Genomic DNA, 18,898 nt, shown 5'->3' on the forward strand with positions numbered 1-18,898 from the left:
GATATGGGGGATACATAATGTGGGATGAAGATTGATTGTTTCATGATGCAATGCTTTTAGGATCTATAGCACAAACTGCTATGTATGCCTGTAGGAAATCAGAGTGTTGATGCATAGTTGCAGTTCCTGATACATTGCTTATCTTTGTGTGTGGGGGATGAGGGGAATCCAGTGCTGTCTGAAACTCATATACAGTTCTAAGTTAGCAAGAGGAGAACTCTGGGAATATGTGGGCTTCTGCATACTGAGTGTATACCTGCTGCTGTATTCTCATATTCTACTTGGGCAGGAGAGGATGAGCTCAGAACCTGATCCAGGTTTTCTGTTCATGTATGGTATTTTGTCACTAGCCTGCCAGACCAGCTTAGGACTGGAATTTTTTATGTTAAACCATGTGACCTGATTGTGCAGCCAGGCTTGAGATTCAGGGAAACAGCTGCAGTGTGATTCTCCACATGAGAAAAAGCATATACAAAGCTAAGTTCTTCTGTGCATTAATCTTTCTCTTCATACTTCATGTGCAAAGCTATCATGCTACCATCTATAATACCAGCCAAACTCTTAACACCCTGAAAATTATTACTATGTGTCCCTTTTTCCTCTGTAGTATGACTTTGCTTGTGTATGCCTGTGTGCATCTGTGTAAATATTCTTTGCTTCTTTCATGTTAGGCATGTAATGACTAACAATATGCTTGCTATATTCTGTTTCTGGATCAAAAAGTAGATTTATGCCTTTTTTTCTTCCCTTTTTTTTTTTTTTAACCAGAAACCTTTTAATCAATAATGTTTCTTTCCTTTTCAGTAATGGATTTCATGACAAATTTCTACCTCTTTTGCTATAGCAAGTGGAAGTAGGATCAGCATAAGGCAGCTATACCATAATCACTTAGGGCTCAATAAGGAGATCTTTACAGGCAACTTTGTTCTTATTTCTTAACGGGATTAAGAAGCTCAGCTCTTTAAATTCTTGCATATAACACTGACATTTCCAGGGTGTGTTTGGACCAGGGAGTTCAAAGAGAAGGAATAGAAAAGAAAAGCCAATATGACTTTGTTTTTTACCTTGCTGGAGGAGCTGTTTGTGCAAATCGCCTATAAGCTTATTGACCTGAATCTTTGACTCCTTGTTTTCTCTGGATTTGGCTGGAGTGTAGACACTGATAGAGCACTGATAGAGGTGATTGCACAGCCCTCGGCTTTGCTTGGCACCAGACACCCCCCCTCCTGCGCCTGACATTATCTTTCTCTGGCAATACTTCTGTTCTCCTGGAGCTCGTATTCCTTTAATTTTTTTTAAATTTATTTTAATTCATTACATTTTCTTTATGTAGGCTTTCTGAGTAAATGAAGGACGCATTAATTCTTTTTGGTAAATAGAGACAGGAGAGGGCATGTATGTGTGATGATGTATTTTCATCTCCTAGGATAACAAGAATCTGCATAAGAATTCACAGTGCTACTCCTTCCAAAACCACAATAGTTACCTCTTACTGACTTGTGTGTGTGTTTCTGAACCTGTGTTGGATTCTCGTGTTCCCCAGAGTGAGGGTTCCCATACGTTTATCTGTATCCCATGCAGCTGAAACAACCGAATCCTGTGCATCTTCCATACTTTTTGTCAGATGCTGAATATGGACAAAGAAAGGAAGGGGCTTCTCTGATAATAGCCTTCGAAGGGTGCTAAGTCAGAGTTAGATTGGATCCTGGCAGGATGAAAGCAGACCTTTTTCTTCTGAACCTTAGCATTTGCCTTGTGCTTCACCTCTCGTGCTTTCTCATTTTTTCCTGTTACTGGAGCTCAGAGGACCACCTGTTCTCTTGCTAGAAGAGAAAGGAGACACCTGAAAAGGTTGGAGTGATTTTTTTCACCATTCACTTGAGAGCACGGAAAGTCTTCCAGAGTAACAAATACGAGACTGTCTATCCTATACTCTTTTCTATTTACTGCTAACGCATATGTAAACCTCTCGGGCCATATTGTCAGTCCAGCTGAAATCCATATCAGTATTACCTAAACTTTTGTGGGATAAAAATTTTACCTAAGTTTGACAAGCAAACCCTTCTTTTAATCAAGAAATTAAATAATTGGTCATGAAGCAGAAAACCGTACCTCAAAAAGAAACTAGCAAGCTGTGTTTCAAGAAGTAAATACAGAGATCCAAATAGAAAACATTATTTTAACTGTACAGAATTATAAAGTGAGAGAAACACTTAAACAGCTTACTCAACTTTAAGCAGTTTATCAAAGCAACTCCAGCCTTTTCAGTCAGCACATTTTGGTTTTCTTAAGAACAATGAAATTGTAAATTCTATCACAGCTATGAGGAAAGGGATTATTTGGTTACAACAAGTAGCGTAATGTCCCCTTTCTAGAAAGTCACAAAACTTGAACTTGGATTGACTTAAATTCGAGCTCAAATTTGACAGAATATGAATTGCAAATTAATAAGGGTAATCTTCTTTAAAATACAAAATGCACAAATGGCAAATTTCACCACATGTTCTTAGTTCATGTGTACTATACATCTGTTACTAATTTTATTTATAATGAAGGTCCATTTTGCTTTTTTTTTGTTTAATGTGGTGTTCTTGACACAAAAGTTCTGAATACTTTTGAAGTGTTCTGAGACATTCCCTGAAAAATTGTTGTCAACTTGAGCCCAAAAAGCAGAGTTGCTCGCAGGCTGTGTACTATATAAGTCAGCAGTGGGAATATTGGCAGTAATTTAACTCTCAAAGTATCAGAAAAAAGAAATGAAGCAAAGGGTGCATTTATGACATCATTGGATAAATATTGATAGGACAAATATTATTGCTGGATAGATTTTTGTGGATAAGAGTAAAGGAAGCATTTATTTATGACTGCTAAGTCTTTTTCTTGGGTTTGACTAATAGAATTCTAGATTGTTTTTGAAACCACGTATAGTACAGCATGTATGTGGAAACATACCTCCAATGATAGGGAATTGGCTGCTTTTGATATTGAAGCACCTGGAGTGTTGATTATTTCAAATGAAAGCCTCAAACTGTTTACAACAAGGTAAATTAAAATTTCGCTTGGTAAGAACAGACATATATTGCTACCTCGTTATGTAGCAGTGTGTGGGAATCACATGAAAATGGGATGTGTATATGATAATGATTTCAGCTGCATGTTATAAAATTAGATTTTTTTGGTTGGATGAAGAATTCTCTTAAGAGACGTAGTAGTTCTGCAGTGGGGAAGAAACAGAACTGTTTAATTAAGTCAAAATAGGAACTTACAGAAGAGTCTTCAAATTTAGAGTTTGAAACTTGCTAGAGTGTCTCTGAAGTCATCTGTGTTCTGCTGCAGGGTGTTTTAGAATCTCATGGATTGTTGATTTCCATTGAAATAATTTTTGAAAATTATACAAAGCAACAGTCTTTGTTTGGGCCATCTAAATATCTTTAAAAACGTGCTTCTGCTGCTTTTCTAATCAAGTGCCTAGAGCTATGTCAGTTGAACCCCAGGTTGGTACTTGTATATGTCTAATAGAGTTCTTGTATTTGAATGGGAAAGATTGAAAAGATGCAAGACTTGGGGTTTTTTTTTTGCCCCTTTAAATCTATAGAAGCTTTTGGGTAGCCAGTATATCTGAATGATAGTCATTTGTAGTACTGGTGCCACAAGAGTTGCTCCCTAAAAACTAGGATAAATATAAATAGAAGGAAAATCTGGAATACAATTTAGAGAACACTTCCACTGTTCTGCAGGAAATACATTTGAATGAGTGATCCTTGTCTTGAAAGGACTTCAAAAGCAAACAGTGCGATAATGAGAACATACCAAACATTTAGAGAAAGAGGAAGGCCAGACTCATGCTAGATGAACTTGCTGCACTGCAGTGTCTTATACCAGGAGAAGAGCGCCATAGCTGAAATGGTTAGAAATAATTGACACTGTTTTTTAACATGATCACTGTGCTGAAATGTCATTGTGTCAAGATGTCATTTTGTTAAACGAAGTGGTGATTTTAATATGAACCAAAATAGTTTCCGTACTGTTATTTTTGAGAGTTAACAGCTTGCACACATGTAGGTACTCACAGACACATGGATATTCATAGACCTTTCCTAAAAGTTAGGATAAGAGGCAGTGCATTATTTCTGACATTTCCTGGATAAATAATTTTAAGAGTGCTTAGGGCAACTAGAAACATACAGTTATTTCAAATGAGATCTATCCCAGGAGAAATTATGGTTGTTAATCAGCATGACAGAAAACAATAATTGCTTGCAAAGAAGCAAAGTATTGAGATGATTAATATAATCTGAAATAAAATGCAGTGGATTATCATGTACAAGTGCTGGTTTCTTTCAGGTATGTTAGCAAATCAATTACCTGAGGGCCAGATTTTGATCAAACTTACTGTATTTGTAGACTAGGGTCTCAGCTGACTTTGGTGGGCTTCACTGAAGTTATTTCTGATACACATCAGGTGAAGTGATAACAGAGTCTGGTAGTGACAGTACCAGATTTCTCTTCTTTGTCTCTCCGTCTCTCTGTCCTTGCAAGGCTTGTAGAATAAACCCATTTGCATGGCACTGTAGCCACGGTAGTTGTTTACCTTGTCCTCACACCAGATGCCAAATATGGCAAAGTATGGAAACATCCCTCTCAATTTATTTAGTATCTTTATTCTCAGAGTTCTATTTCCATACCAAAAGCTTATTTAAAGACTTTTTTTTGCATTATTTACATGTGTTTTACACCCAGAATGTTTTATATCTGCGGAAAACTTGCGTTGCCATTAAAATTAGAGACTTCTGCTTGTTAAATATATGCATAGAATCCTTTAAAAAGACATAATCCACAAGGGCAGTTAAGTCCTGTTAGATGTCATTGCTATTCTTAAGAATAGCGTGTGCTGCCAAAAACCAAGTTACATTGAATGAATTAAGTACATTGCATTCGTATTTTAAGTTGTATATGGTTTGTTTCAAAGTTACAGGAGTGTTGCTTCTGAAGAGAGGTTCCTGGCAGGGATTCTCAGGTTACAGTGTGTTTCATAGGGTTCAAGAGCAAGATTATCAGTGTGTGTAAGCTGCATTACTGGTCATAGGCATTGTGATAAAGCAAGTAAAAAAGGACAATTTTTGAACACTAATTTATAGTTTATGAAGCTCTGGCACCTAGTTCACATGTGCAGTCTCAGAACCCTCCTTTGGTTGGATCTGGAGTTACTGCCGTTGTAGGTTGTGGCAGAAAGGAGAGGGTCCCTTCCCCCCTGTCCCCAGGAAAGCCTGCCCCTTCACGACCAGTCGCACTGGCCTGTTATCATATGTAAGGTTATGTTCCTTGCCGAACTAAGGTCTACAGTGAGTGGCTCCCCAAGTTTCTGCATCGCATCTGTTTTCTCTTTTGGCAGTACAGAATGCTACAGGCTTCGTAACAATTTATTTCTGAATTGATTTATTATAATTGAGAAGTGATGTTTCACTCTGAACAGCTGTATTAGGATGTTAACAATTTAGGTTTACATTTATGCTGCCAGGAAGAATGAACACAAACTGAATTTCAAACTTTTAATGTTCTCTCACTCTAATAGAAGCTGCCGTGTGCTGTTTGTGACTGGTACAGTCCTTCACCCAAAGCTATTTTGTCTGATGATAAAACCATAAGTGTATGAAGCTTGCACATTTTTCATCTCTTTTATGACCTTATCTTTTGTGAGCGGCTTCTGTGAAGGTATCCTAACTATAGGAAGCACCTGGCAAACATATATGATATCTATGCTGTGATAAGCGGTTGTGAACAAGAAAGTAGATCTGTCAGTTCTGAACTGTTCATTGTTAAAAATACTTTGTTGATTTAGCTGATTGCAAAATACATTATAGAGTGACTAACAGCTGCTCTAACATTCCTAGTCAGGAAAGTTCAATAGTTACATTGTACGAGACTTTCTGTAAGAGCCTAATATTGATAGGAACAACATGGATTAAAACAGCAGGGTTGAGAAGAACTGCTAACCCGTATGCTTTTTTAAAGTATCGCAACTACTTGTGGTACAAGCTGATTAAGTACAAATTGGGAAGTCTTTTAATTTGTTGAAAAGATTAAAGTGAAATTACTTGTTAATATTCAAGTCTCTCTTTTCCTACTTGTCAGTGTTGTCAGAGATGTTAGAGTTCTTCCTCTCATGTTTCTGGTAATATGTCTCTTTTACGGTCGTCAGATTCCCTGACCGGCTGTACCACCTTAAATTACGGTGGTTTAGCGTGTTCCCTTGTACCCACTAGGATAAAAAACACTAGGATATTAAAAACCACATTAAAAAACTTGGAACTGTTTTTGAAGAGCAACAGAAACAGTTAATGCTGGTAAGAAATAGTAAGGTCAAGATGAAAATTCTATTCATATTACAGTATTGAAGTTTGAATAAGACTTTTTTTTTTTTCTCTTACTTAAGCAGTATTTTGTGTATTCAGTACTTCAACATAAGGCAGAGATTTGTTTCACCTAACTTTAGCTGGCTAAAGATAGGTTCCTACTCTAAGCTGTACGTTTCAGAGGATGATTCATTTCAATTATCTCAGACACCAAGAGAGGTCTCGTATCTCAGGCATCCTCGAATAGGAGGAGTCAGTGTGGAGGTTTCTCTCTTCCCTGTCTGTAGGAGCGCCTACTTAAGTAGTCTGGACTAGCTTAATTTTCAGACATCTAAAGTTAGAGGAGATGAATTCTGCCCAAAGTATAGCTTTAATGCAAAGTATAGAGAAATAGTTGAAAGTCCAGCAGGCTTAATTGACTCGTGACTAAACATACTAGATGACACTACAGATTCTTGCTCCTCTGAGTCTTTTTTCATGCAGTAATGTTCTTTTAAAGGACAGAATTCACTTACTGATCTTAGTTGCCAGAAGTAAAAACTTAAACGGAAGCAGGTTTTGCTTCATTTTAGAGCATTTCTCATTGCTGGTACTGCTATACCACACTTTGGTGTTGAAAGTAAAAAGTTATTTCTCCTTTAACTTAAATACAAAATCTGGTTGAGCAGCAAAGTAAAGAAACAAGCATGAGAAAAAACCCAAACAATGGGATTAGAAAGGAATCAGCAGGTTAGTAGCAAAGTGAGTGGTATATATAAGGCAACATGCACTTGATTGGACTTGGAAGAAAGAAAAAAATAATGTCCTGGATCCAATTAAATGTCTACACCTGTAAATTAAAAAAAAAAAAAAATAATCAGTTTTAAAATAAATATAAAAAAATGGTGTTATTGAAACTGGAAAATAGTCAGTGAATGAACAAAAAGAGTAAACAATGGAAAGAAAATAAATTCTGTAAGGAAAGAAACTCCTTTGTACTAAACAAATGTTAGCTGCTAAAGTAGCATTAAGTAAGGGGAAAGAAAAGAAAAAAGCTTGAGAGATGTGTTTTGTTATCAGCTCTTGTGCTAAGCCTCCTTTTGGCTTCTTAAAGTTGCAGTGTCTCCAGCACCAAATGGATTGACGTGGTTGTCCATTTTCATCTGACCTTGGTGCTTAGCTGAGCCTGGGATAGACTTGCTTCACTGATGGATTCTGAAGCCCACAGTAATGCACTGTTTGTTGGTTTCAGAAGCAGATTGCTTCAGTATAGAGGGAGAGTAGTATGGGGGAGCAGGAGAAATCAGTGTTGTGGTATTTCAGGTCTGTAATGCATGGACTTGGTGGTTAATAGAAAATATCAACACAAATAATTAGAAATACTTCTAGATGCAAACCAAAATTTTCCTTAATGTAATTTCTACACATTTTATTGTACTCTATTTGCACAGGACATGCATTAATTCATGAAAACTTGATTATGAAAAACAAATAACAACATACTTCATGAAACACTGAAAAAACAAGTTGATGAAAAACCAAGCCGTCTGCTAACATACATTTTCAGATCTTTCCTCATCTCCCCAGTACTTAATTAGTGTGCTGTAGGTTGTATACCTTAGCTGTAATTTTGTCCTTCTTTTGCCCTTCAGCCCAATCTTTTCACATAAGTTTCTCTTCCTCTTTTAAGTCTAATAGTTTTGTTTGTTTGATATTCTGGTTGGTTGCACTGATTGAAAGAATGCTCAAATTTGCATGCTAACACCAGGTTTGCATGTGTTATAACCAGGAAAAACTTTTATATTTTGGAGCTAAAATTTTCCATGCTTGGGCTTGCTCTAAAAGAATTCTTATTATTTCTAAATTTTGTTGTTCTGATTTAGTCCACAGAGATCTATTGTTTGCAGTGGAAGAAGAACATTTTCTTTAGTATAAAAATTCCATGCTAAAACCTTTTAAGAGCTTTCTATGGTGATTATACAGCTTGAGTCAGAAACTCATGATCAGAATTGCCCTTGTTGTGAAGTGCTTTCCAACATTTTGGAGAGCATTGGAGTTGGTCTTGCCAGGCTGGAACCTTGGAAAATTGTCCTTTGTGTCTCTCCAATAAAGAGCAAATTTGTTGCAGCTGTTAAGTAGCTATGAGGATAGAAATATGAAGGTAAAAATATCTGATAGGTTCTTCAGTCCACCCAAAAAAAGCAGAGCTCTGTTTGATTACTACAAAGTAATTCTACAAATGCTAATTCAAAGTTGGGTAGTTGGTTAAAAACAAATAATTGCTAAAACTACTTCTAAGAAACTTGGTAGCTTTTTCAGCATGTGAGTATTTTAGACTGTATTCTGAAAGGTAACTTCAGATTGAACTGAAGCATGTGAACTTCAAATGCCTGGGTAAAATTATACAGTGTGTTTAACAGGAAAACTATACTAGATAGTTGTGTTGTCTCTTTGCTTTACGTGCCTATGAATACACTGGACCATATTTTTAGTACTACGAATACACCGAGCTATATTTTTGTTATCGAAGTCTGGAGTGAATATAGTATTGTGTTTGTGTGAGAAGTAGTTTACCAGGCTTTTATACTTAGGATTTGAAAAACTGTTTGCTTTATGAATGCAAGGAAGAATGTGTTATTACAAGACGTTATATGTGCACATGAAGTTAATACTTTATAGTGTTTGTATATAATCATGTACTTGAAAACTCTGGGTCACAATCTTATCTGGTATAAATATAGCTCCAGTGATAACGTATGGGGATCTGGCATGGTTTGTTGTAATCACATTTCTTTACCTATGTTGCTAATAAAAGCTTTTGTTATCATCAGTGGGGAAAAAATTACAATTTACTGCTTAATTGATGTGCTTTTTGCTCCTTCTTGCTCTCCTATTGTCAAATCAACGGTCTGATTTGCAGATTCTAAAATACACAGCATTTGTTTTTAGTGCTGCCACTTTTCTGTGGGACAGTTTTTCAAAAAGTTTGTTTCAAGATTGCTAAAAAAATTTAAGCTATGATTCAGTCCTATTTGATTGATGTAGGGTTTTTTTTTTCCATTCCTCATAGTGTCTTCCTATGCAAGAGTTTCTTGGATTGATTAGTAGTAAAAAAAAAAATAAAAATCTACATATGTAGTAAAGTGCTGGCCTGGATAAGCCCTCAGAGATGTCATTTAACACATTACTGTGGCCAATTTTGTGTTATTACCTGAACCCCTCACCTTCAATGTAATTTCTCATAGTGGTTATTTCAAAGTATTTTTGCATGGAGCTTGCTTAGAATCTTTGTTTAACTGAAATAACTGCACTTGCAACAGGAAATTCTTCAAATAAAAGTTAAATGATCATCTCTAAAAATTTAACCTCATCGTAATTTTCCATGTGTCCTGTATACAGCCTTGTAGTGGATAGTTACTGAAGGCAGACAGATGTTCTCAGGTACTTCCGGATGGTGAAAATTCTAAAAATAATCAGAGATGTTGCATTTCTTTAGATAAAGCTTGATAGGGAGAAAATTATCATAGGGACTTGCTTGTGGATTATGACCCTTAAGGGCAAATTCCTTAAATGCTGAAGTACCACAGAGTAGCTCTCCACTAGTTGCCCGAAAATCCAGAACATTTAGTGGACCATATTTTGGTGTCATTACTCTGCAATGCATAAGAAACAGTTAGGTGTCAATTCAAGAAAACACATAACTGAAAGCATGTGTTCCTGGGGAGTAACAAGCTGATGTCTTTCTCTCTTTTATACGTACAAATTTAATGACTTTTTGTGCATTGGTTTACAGAATTAGGTGCAAGTTGTGATTCTGTTTTTTAAGCATATGGAGTAAACAGATTTCCAGGATTTGTCCCTCCACAGAACTGGAAGGATTGGATACTCAGAGCTTGTTTGAATCACTGGGAACTCATAGATGTTTATATGTCTAACAATATTTTTTTTTCATTTTCTCTCTGTTTATAGACATGCATATGTTTTCACTTAATGCATGTAAGCAGTTGTTTGGATATTGTAGGAGCTCTGCCTAAAAGTCACTGTTGAAATACATCAATACTGTATTTCTCTGATTGTTTTTCAGGCAATGAAGAAGGCATCCAGGAGGCAGCAGAATCTGATGGTGATGCAAGGTCAGAGAAACCAGGGCAGCTTGCTGTGGAGACTGAAGATTGGGATGGGCCAGGTAGGAAAAAACAACTGAAGGCCAAGACAAATTTCTTAAACCAGATTCCAGTATTTTTTAATATTATTATTTTAGTAGATGTGTTGTGCTTTGCATTAATTTTTAACGGACTGTTTCTTTTATGAACCTTTGGAGTCCAGGATACTGGTGGATTAGTACTAAGATAAAGTTCTTGAGTAGAGAACAGTTTTGGCTGTACCATTTTGTAAATTGTTCAATTTAAATGCCTTACATACCTGCTTGATGTAAAGGAAAATGTTGCTGCTTAGAATTTTAGGATTAAAATTTATCAGTAAGTTCTCAGTTCCATGGTTGTATTAAGGTAGAAGCTTTTCTGCTGTTTTCTGAGGCCAGAAGACCAACCAAATGCCTGTGTCTGTTCTCAAGCTTTGTGCCTACATTTAGCAACGTTGAGCTTAACAAATAGATATGGTATCTACTGACATTTTCAAGGGCTTTCTTTACCTGTTTTAGCCTGATAGAAATCATTTAGCACACCTGGTCATTGATTTCAGTTGAAAGAGAAACTCTTAGATTGCAGTCAATGAAGTGTTAGAACTTCACATTAAAAGAGTCATTCACGGTAACATTTTCTGTTATGCACAGTGAAGATGGTGCCAGCGTAACATTGCTAAGATATAAGAAGTGATGGTAGCATGGGAATACTTTCCAAGTATCTGTTCAAGATAAATACATAAAACCTCTGTTGCACCATAAAAGTACCTAAGATAAAGGGGTGAATTGTATTTCTCACTTAGGCAATTCTGCAGTTGAATTCTATGTGATGTTTTCATGGGTATGGACTCTGGAATGGGCCTTAAAAATCCATTATATTGACTATGTTTTAATAGTGCTGTTGGAAAACATGCATCTGAAGCCAAACATACTCTCAGAATAGCTGTATCTCTTACAGAAATTTTCCCTAAAAAGGATGAGCACATCAGAAAAGAGTTCCAGAGTGTTCTATCAATAATTTATAATCCAATAATAATATTTCATTAGAAAAATTCCTACATTTCACTCACATTTTCATCCTTGCTTGATTTTGCAAATTACTGTATGCTCTTCATGAAGAGAAGAACAGAACTAATGGTAATTTTCTGAAACCAGTAGCTGGAAAATAAAATGCAAACAAAAATGAAGACATAGTATATCTAGTTATTATGATGTCATTTAAACTGTTTTTAATGATAATACACAAATAAGTTGATATTCTACATAAAGCACTATGGTCTTACATGAAAACAAGATTTAGTACTATAATACACTACAGTACATTTGAAATAATACAAAAGACATCTCTGGATGTAGCAAAATGGCCTTTTCCAGCTTCATAATAGTCAGTGATTAACATAGGACTTGTTTTTAATTTCATTATAAATAAACTCTATCTGAAATATGTAATTTTTTTGTTGCTCTTCCATTTTAGTGTATTTCAACATAGTTGAATATGCATTTTGGGGGCTGTTACTGCTTTTAATATGAGCTATCTTATACAAAAGTTTCAGAGGTATCTTTTCTGACAGTATGGAGTAAAAGGAGTATTTTTTATTTTGCTGGGAAAAAATTTCAGTTAAACAGTAAGATGTGTGTATTTCTTGTAATATCCGCTGGTAGCTTTGACATGGGATAAGATGGAAATCAAAGCTGAATGTGGGAAAATTTCTTTTGACTTCAGAAAACTGATGACCACCAACATGAAATAAGGAGCTTTATTTTATTTAAATACTGGTTCTTTACAAGGGTATAATATGTATGAAGAAAGGAATGGATACATACCACATGTGGTACTCTCCATCACGCATGCTTTCTGAAATGAATTTGGTTATTTATTGATGTGGAAAAAGAAACAGTCAACAGAAGATCATTTTCGACCATGCAGCACAAAGATAACTTCTTTCAGATCTTTGAAAAAAATGAAAGCATGAAATATTTTGCTTACTTAGGAATATATTTTAGCACAACACAAACAGAACCATTAAAAACTTTTCTTGAACAACTTCAACAACTCATAGTAGAGGCATGACCTTAAAGGGCGGATGACCATACATTCTTCGTTATCTGATCTGTCTCTGGTCTCCTTACTGAGATGGAGCACTCTCAGAATCCAACAATGACTCTGTTCTGCATGGTACAAGTTGCTGTCAACTGATAATGTGAACTGTGACAACTCAAGGATTCATATAAATAGTAGAGCTGTTTTGTTATTTTAATATTTTTTTTCTTTTTTTAGCACTAAGGGAACATATTGTTATTTTCAGAGCCAGTACTTGTCAGGGACTGAAGTTCTGCAAGTTATTCATTAGCAACAACTTACTTATGGATGAGTCAAAATTAAGCTTCTGGCGTTCACTAGAGTTTTATTTTGTTTGAAAATTTGCATTGTTAAATGGTTTGCATGCATTCCCAAACCTTTGTAATTAGGATAATATTATGAAGAAAAATCTAAAGTTAAATGTGCTGTAGCTTCAAAGAGTTTCTGCTGAAGCAATCTTTCAGGTCACATAGTCTTGTGACCTTCACTGACCATCAAGGAATTGCAGAGATAATGCTTACTCTGTGTAGTCACTTTGAGTGTTACCTGAATGTTTTTTAAACTATCTTCAGTTTTCATTGGTTTTGTCCTCATGTTTTAAAAATTCTTTTTAATGAGAAGACTACTCTGAAATAATGGAAACTGAGGTCAATAGACTGTATATGGACACACAGTAAAGGACCTGATCCTTTTTCCATTATAGCCAACAGCAGAAGTCCAAGGAATAGAAAAGTCTGCAAAGCAAGACTGGGCTTAAACAAATTTTATATGAGAAGACTTATTATTTAAATGTGGAAGCACAGGTCATTTTACAGCCTTAAATATACTGTCTGCTATCAGATGGATGCCTTGATACATGTAGATGTATATAGTTCTATAGCCTTTGTGTTATTCCTGGGATATCAGTGCAAGTGAGGCCAGTGATCAGTGTTTTAACACGTAATGAACAAAAGGTGGATCTCCTGCTTGTCTTCTACAGACCGTCCATCACATGAGAGAATAGGGTCATTCAGTTTTTTACTGGATATCTGTTCTGTGTAAGAACAAAAACCTCCTAAACTTGGGGAACTGTGAATGAAATATCCTAGAGGTTCCATGCTTCCATACCAGAACTTTCTTAAAATCTCTGAAATTTTAGATACCAGGCCTCTCAACTAAAATAGTGTTGAACCCAATATAAGGAAATTACATATTATATGCCATCTTGAGAGGTAAAGAAAAATTGTTTACAGAATTAGAAATTAGTGCCTGTTTATCATCCAGTGGTCATGGCTGTATTGGTGAGTATAAGTTCAGTCCCCTGTAGTTGTCATTTTAAGAAACAGCAAAAATGATCTGTATCAAAAGGGAGAAAAGACTTGAATGAGAAAGTATGGATCATAACTTGGAAGTGTTTAAGAAGAATTTTTTAGATCTTCCGAAAGGTATAATAAAAGTAAAGGCGATGTTGACTTTACCTAGAACAGAATTTAAAAAAACAGAATAGTCCAAGTTCAAAATTAATGGGAAAAGAGTGAATGTAACTAGATGCTAGGAACCGTCATACCTGGCTAAAAGAAAAAAACCTAAAAATCTATCAGAAGCTTCATTAATAACAGTAAGATGACATTTTAAAATGTGGTAAGGTAAAAATCGTTAGAAGATTGGTATTGATCTATTACAAGTCAGGAGTCTTAATAGCTACAGGGGACGGGGAAAAGGGTAGAGTAATTTAAATATTTCTAGTCTGCTTAAAACTTATTTGTGCTAGAAAACCTGTTTGTCTGTAAGTGATGACTGTACTGTTCCATCAGCAACTGATCAGTGTGTTAAACTTTTTAATTTAATTTAAGCAGCCTGATAGTTTGAATTTAACTTTTTTAGGAGCTAGGTGACCCACTGTCCTAATCATCAGTCTTCAGTTTTCAAAAAGTTTTGAGATGATTTGGAAGTTCTAGAATAGTAGAGGAAACAAATGTGTTCAAAACCAGTAAATCAAGGTTGGTCTGGATAATGACAGACTTGTCCACATGACAGTGGTCCCACTGGAAATAATGGGATAAGTGATGTAAGACCCTTTTATTAAAGGGGGATTAGTAAGAATGCCAATCCATATAGGTTTATGGAAAATACATCTTTTAAAACCAACTTAATATGTAATAGTGAGCTAAAGTATATTAGTTCTTTGCAATATGTTCACGATCCAAAGAAAATACTGAATAATGGATAGGTATTGCTATTGCCAGATCTGAATAGCTTGACATGTTAGCTACAGCAAAATTTTAGTTTCAGTATAATTAAGTATGAAGTCATGTGCTTATGAGAAGGTAATAGAAGTTTTACTACAGAAAGCAGTGTGTCTGAAAAAGTCTTGGGGTTTAGTGAGCTAAGGTTGAGCCCAAAAGATAGAGTTATGGCTAAAGGGTATGTTTGGGTTCTCAAATTATCTTGCTTGTCTGGTTAGCAGTCTTGTTTGATGCTGAAACAGGGTTCTGTCTCCTGCATTCACACTTCAAGAATGTTGTTAAAATTTGAAACGGGTTTAGAGAAGAGCCACTAGAATGTTGAAAGGACTGGTATTATGAAAAAGTCTAGGTCCTTTTCCTATTTATTTTATCAAAGAAAATATTAAAGGACAACCTGATTGCAAACTACTTTAAATTCAGAGTGAAAATCTGATAACAATGGGCACCTCTTTCTAGCAAAAGTATCAGAAGATTAAATGGACATTGAAGCTTCACAATTTCAGACACAAAGAACAGATTTTAGTGCTTAAAAAGTTAATTATTGGAACATTTAATGAGAAGTCATTTATCTGTCATGAGAAATATTTACATTCAGGATGAGATACTTTCCTAGAGAACATGATCCAGTTCTGTGGCAAACACTGGACTTTTTAAATGGGGTAGATGCCACTGGGGCAGAAGTTAAGACTGGCTGACCATGATAATTCCTTGTAACTAAAATGGAATGAATAAATGCATATACTATATATTGCCTTTATAAACATTGTACCGTTTGGATGCATTTATAGTGAATAAGTACTAGCAGTCTTCCACATAAGCAACTCCCACTTTTTATTTCTCCAGTAATTGTGTATTCAAGCTATGTTAAGAGTGATAACTTCTCTGTGCTCTTCTAAATTCTGTGCTATTATTCTGTAGCGATGGAATAAAACAACACAGTAGAAGACATCCCATAGCTATTCTGTGAGTAATATGCAAGGGAAAGTTCTTTAACTGGAGACAGATGGGACACAATTTTGCAGTTCTGACTAAGCCAAAAAGATTTCCTAAACCCACTCAACCATCCTGTGTGCTCAGTTCTTTTGACTTTCTTCCCACAGAGGTCTAAGAACCAGTGAGTGTTTCAGCCATTGGTGAAGTTGTATCTGCCTTTCGAGACAGAGAAATATTCTCTGTGTTAGCAGTTGGGGAACCGAGTATAGGGCATTTACAAAGGTGAAATTAATGCCACGCAGAAAATCTTGGTCCTAAGGAGGAACTGGATCTCTCTCTTCTTAATTCACATGCAGTATACTGTCATGTCACTTATTCCTTATGTGAGCTCTTACTTTCAGAGCCATAAAGGAGCACAGCTTTCTTGCAGAACGTGCTGATTTTGTGAGTTGGATAGTCTTAAAAGTCAGTCTCAGAAGTTCTTTTGAAATGTATCTGAATTTTTTTTAGAAAGCAAGAAAATATGATTTGTCCACATATCCAAAATGAAAAAGAAAAATAAAAGGCAGTGAAAAATAAGACCTAAAACTCTCATTGTCATTTCGTGGTAATTTTTAATGTATTGTTTACGTTCCTCTCTCCATAAAGTGAAGGTTTCCCATGTGTAAAATTCTGCCTCCAGTAAATGAACAGAACTTCTGCTATTGATAATAGTAAAGCAGGATGAAGTCACGACTCATGTTACATCTCAGAAGACTCATATACATATATCAGAATTGTTGAAAAAAGTATGAAGGATAGTTAAATATAGCACAGTATAGTTTCTTTTAATTGCTATTACAGGTTGGTGGGGTTTTTTAAATGTATTGGAACGTTTAAGAAAAATAGTAAACAGAAAATTAAATAATGCTTTAAAATAAAAATATGTTGAGCTATGCTGCCATTAATGTTTAATAAAAGAGAGAGAAAAACAGGCTGTCATATGAATTCTAGTGTATTGCTTTAGTGAGGTGTGAATCGGAAAGGTTCTAGTGAACATCTGACATGTCAGGTTCACATTTTTACCTTGTATAAAAGGTAGTTTGAAAAGCTTTTCTGAATAGATTTCCTGTAACCATTCATAAGAATCACTGTAAATATGTATTGATCATTTGGTTTACTCTGCATTATTTACTAATACCATAAACAGTTTGGGTTACAAAGTAAAACTGTAATATAGATTGGAATGGTTGGTAGACCACTGCAAGATGGAAGCAGACATTAATGATGGTCTTTTTTTTCCCCCTTTTTATTTCTTTTTCTTTTTTTTTTTTTCTTTCTTTCTTTTTAAACCAGTCCTAAGAAGGACTTGGAGATTACTGTCCTGATTTTGTTTCTTTTTTGATTGGGGAAATGTGGTAGATATAAGATCTTGGAAATGCTATTTGATGTAAATTAACAAAAATCCATGAAACATAGTTAACCATAGATATAGTCTGACAGTAAGAAGAATATTGTGAAGAAGCAGAGGAAATCATAGAACGACTGTGTGTTACTCTGACAGTGAATCGGTATTATCTCTGCTATCAGATAATGCAGTTATCATTAATTTTCACATTTGCATTTCAATCTTTGGAAGGAAATGACTCTTGCCGGATGAAGATAAGAGCTCTGTACCACTATAATGAACCATCATTTTATCCCGATGCTTTGTATCCATATGAAAATGAGGCTGGGTGGTGGTGTGGTATGTGAGGAGGGGGTGGGGGGGTCATAGAAACATTGTAACAAAGTGTCAAAAATCACTACAGACTTTGGGAGCCATTTATGAAACAAGAGGCAGTCTAAATAAATCTTCTGTAGTGAAGTGGATATTGGATTAAAAGCAGAGAGCTGGACTCCCATACCGGGCTTTGGGAGGGGGTCCTGGAGGAGCAGGGGAGGATTTCTGTGGGTCTTGATCTGGTTTCCGTCACTAGTTTCGATCTAGGTGGAGGCCATGCAGACACAGAATGGAAAAATAAGGGTGTAATAGTCATCAAGTTAACCCTTGCGCTGCAGGTCTTGTTTTGACGTTTGAATACTATTGAGGTAGGTGGAGTAAATGCTAGTGGATCGCTGCCTTCGTGATTCGGATTCTGATACTGGAGGTGTTTCAAGAGGTTACCACACCTGCATATTAAATGCAGGATTTCAGATAATTTTCAGTCTTGTATATAGAACTGATCCAAGTCTTTAAGAACTGTAGTGTTCAGGTCCTTTTCCATGCATAGCCCAGATTTGTGTTGATTTCCTGAAACTTGATCTGCAGAACTCCGCAAGGCATCATTCCGTTTTAGGTCTGATTGATTAAAACCATGGTTCCCCAAGTACTCTTGCACTATATTCAACTTGTTTGTCCTTTATGGTGTAGTTAGTGCCCATAAGTTACAGACTTCATCCATACATCGTTGGTACTCACTGCCAAACGTCTGCTAAAAGCATGAACTCTTGAGGTTTGCCCCCCATCCCATTTTTTTGTAAGAAAAGCTGAGATTCTTATATCATCAAATGATGGTAAGAACTGATACTTAAATGCATGATATTTTAAAGTCATTCTTCCTGTATAACCTGGGACCATTTATAGGAGCACCAGGATATCCATCTTACCATGACCAGCTGGGATTGATGAATTATTCTGCTGCCCATAGCAGCTGCTTCCTCCTGCAGACCTTTCTTGGGGCCTCGCCTCTCTGCTCTTTTGTGATGAGCCCGTTTCTGTCTCGTCCTGAGAAGGTGCAGGGCTAAGAACTGTAAGGAAAAATAGGCTACACCTTTGTTAGCACATTCAGTAGTGACAGAAGCTGAATGGTATATATACTTGTGAAGTGTTAAAACGGTCCCTGGCATGATTTTGGCTGAGGCCAGCTGACACTCTTCCCAAGTAGATCTCAAGGTGCAGGAGATAAAGCGTTGCAGAGAGCATTCTCCAGAGCTAGTTTGTGGGCAGTCACCTCTTTATAGGCTAAGGAATTCTCCCAGCACATAAATAGGGCTGCATTTGGCCTCAGTGCCCGGAACTGTTCTTCGGCACACGTAATTAACCTTCCTTTTCCTTTAACAGACATGCTTGGTACAGAAATCGGCTGTTCTTCAAGGCAATTGATCTTGTTGGCGGATTGCTCCCTGTACGGGCCTGAAAGATGAGAGAGTGAGAGTGGCCGTGTGA

General features: G+C 36.1%; 1 protein-coding gene across 2 annotated transcripts in view; it reads left to right on the forward strand.

Moving 5' to 3' along the window:
• Positions 1–18,898, forward strand: part of ZFPM2 (zinc finger protein, FOG family member 2) — a 322,662-nt gene that overhangs the window by 70,233 nt on the left and 233,531 nt on the right. For both annotated transcript variants that reach the window (XM_069779886.1, XM_069779887.1), the window contains one exon: positions 10,417–10,518. In XM_069779886.1, the coding sequence (XP_069635987.1) occupies positions 10,417–10,518 (102 nt within the window). The remainder of the gene's footprint in view (positions 1–10,416; positions 10,519–18,898) is intronic.

This window comes from Haliaeetus albicilla, chromosome 3 (assembly GCF_947461875.1).
Source record: "Haliaeetus albicilla chromosome 3, bHalAlb1.1, whole genome shotgun sequence".
Classification (NCBI taxonomy): domain Eukaryota; kingdom Metazoa; phylum Chordata; class Aves; order Accipitriformes; family Accipitridae; genus Haliaeetus; species Haliaeetus albicilla.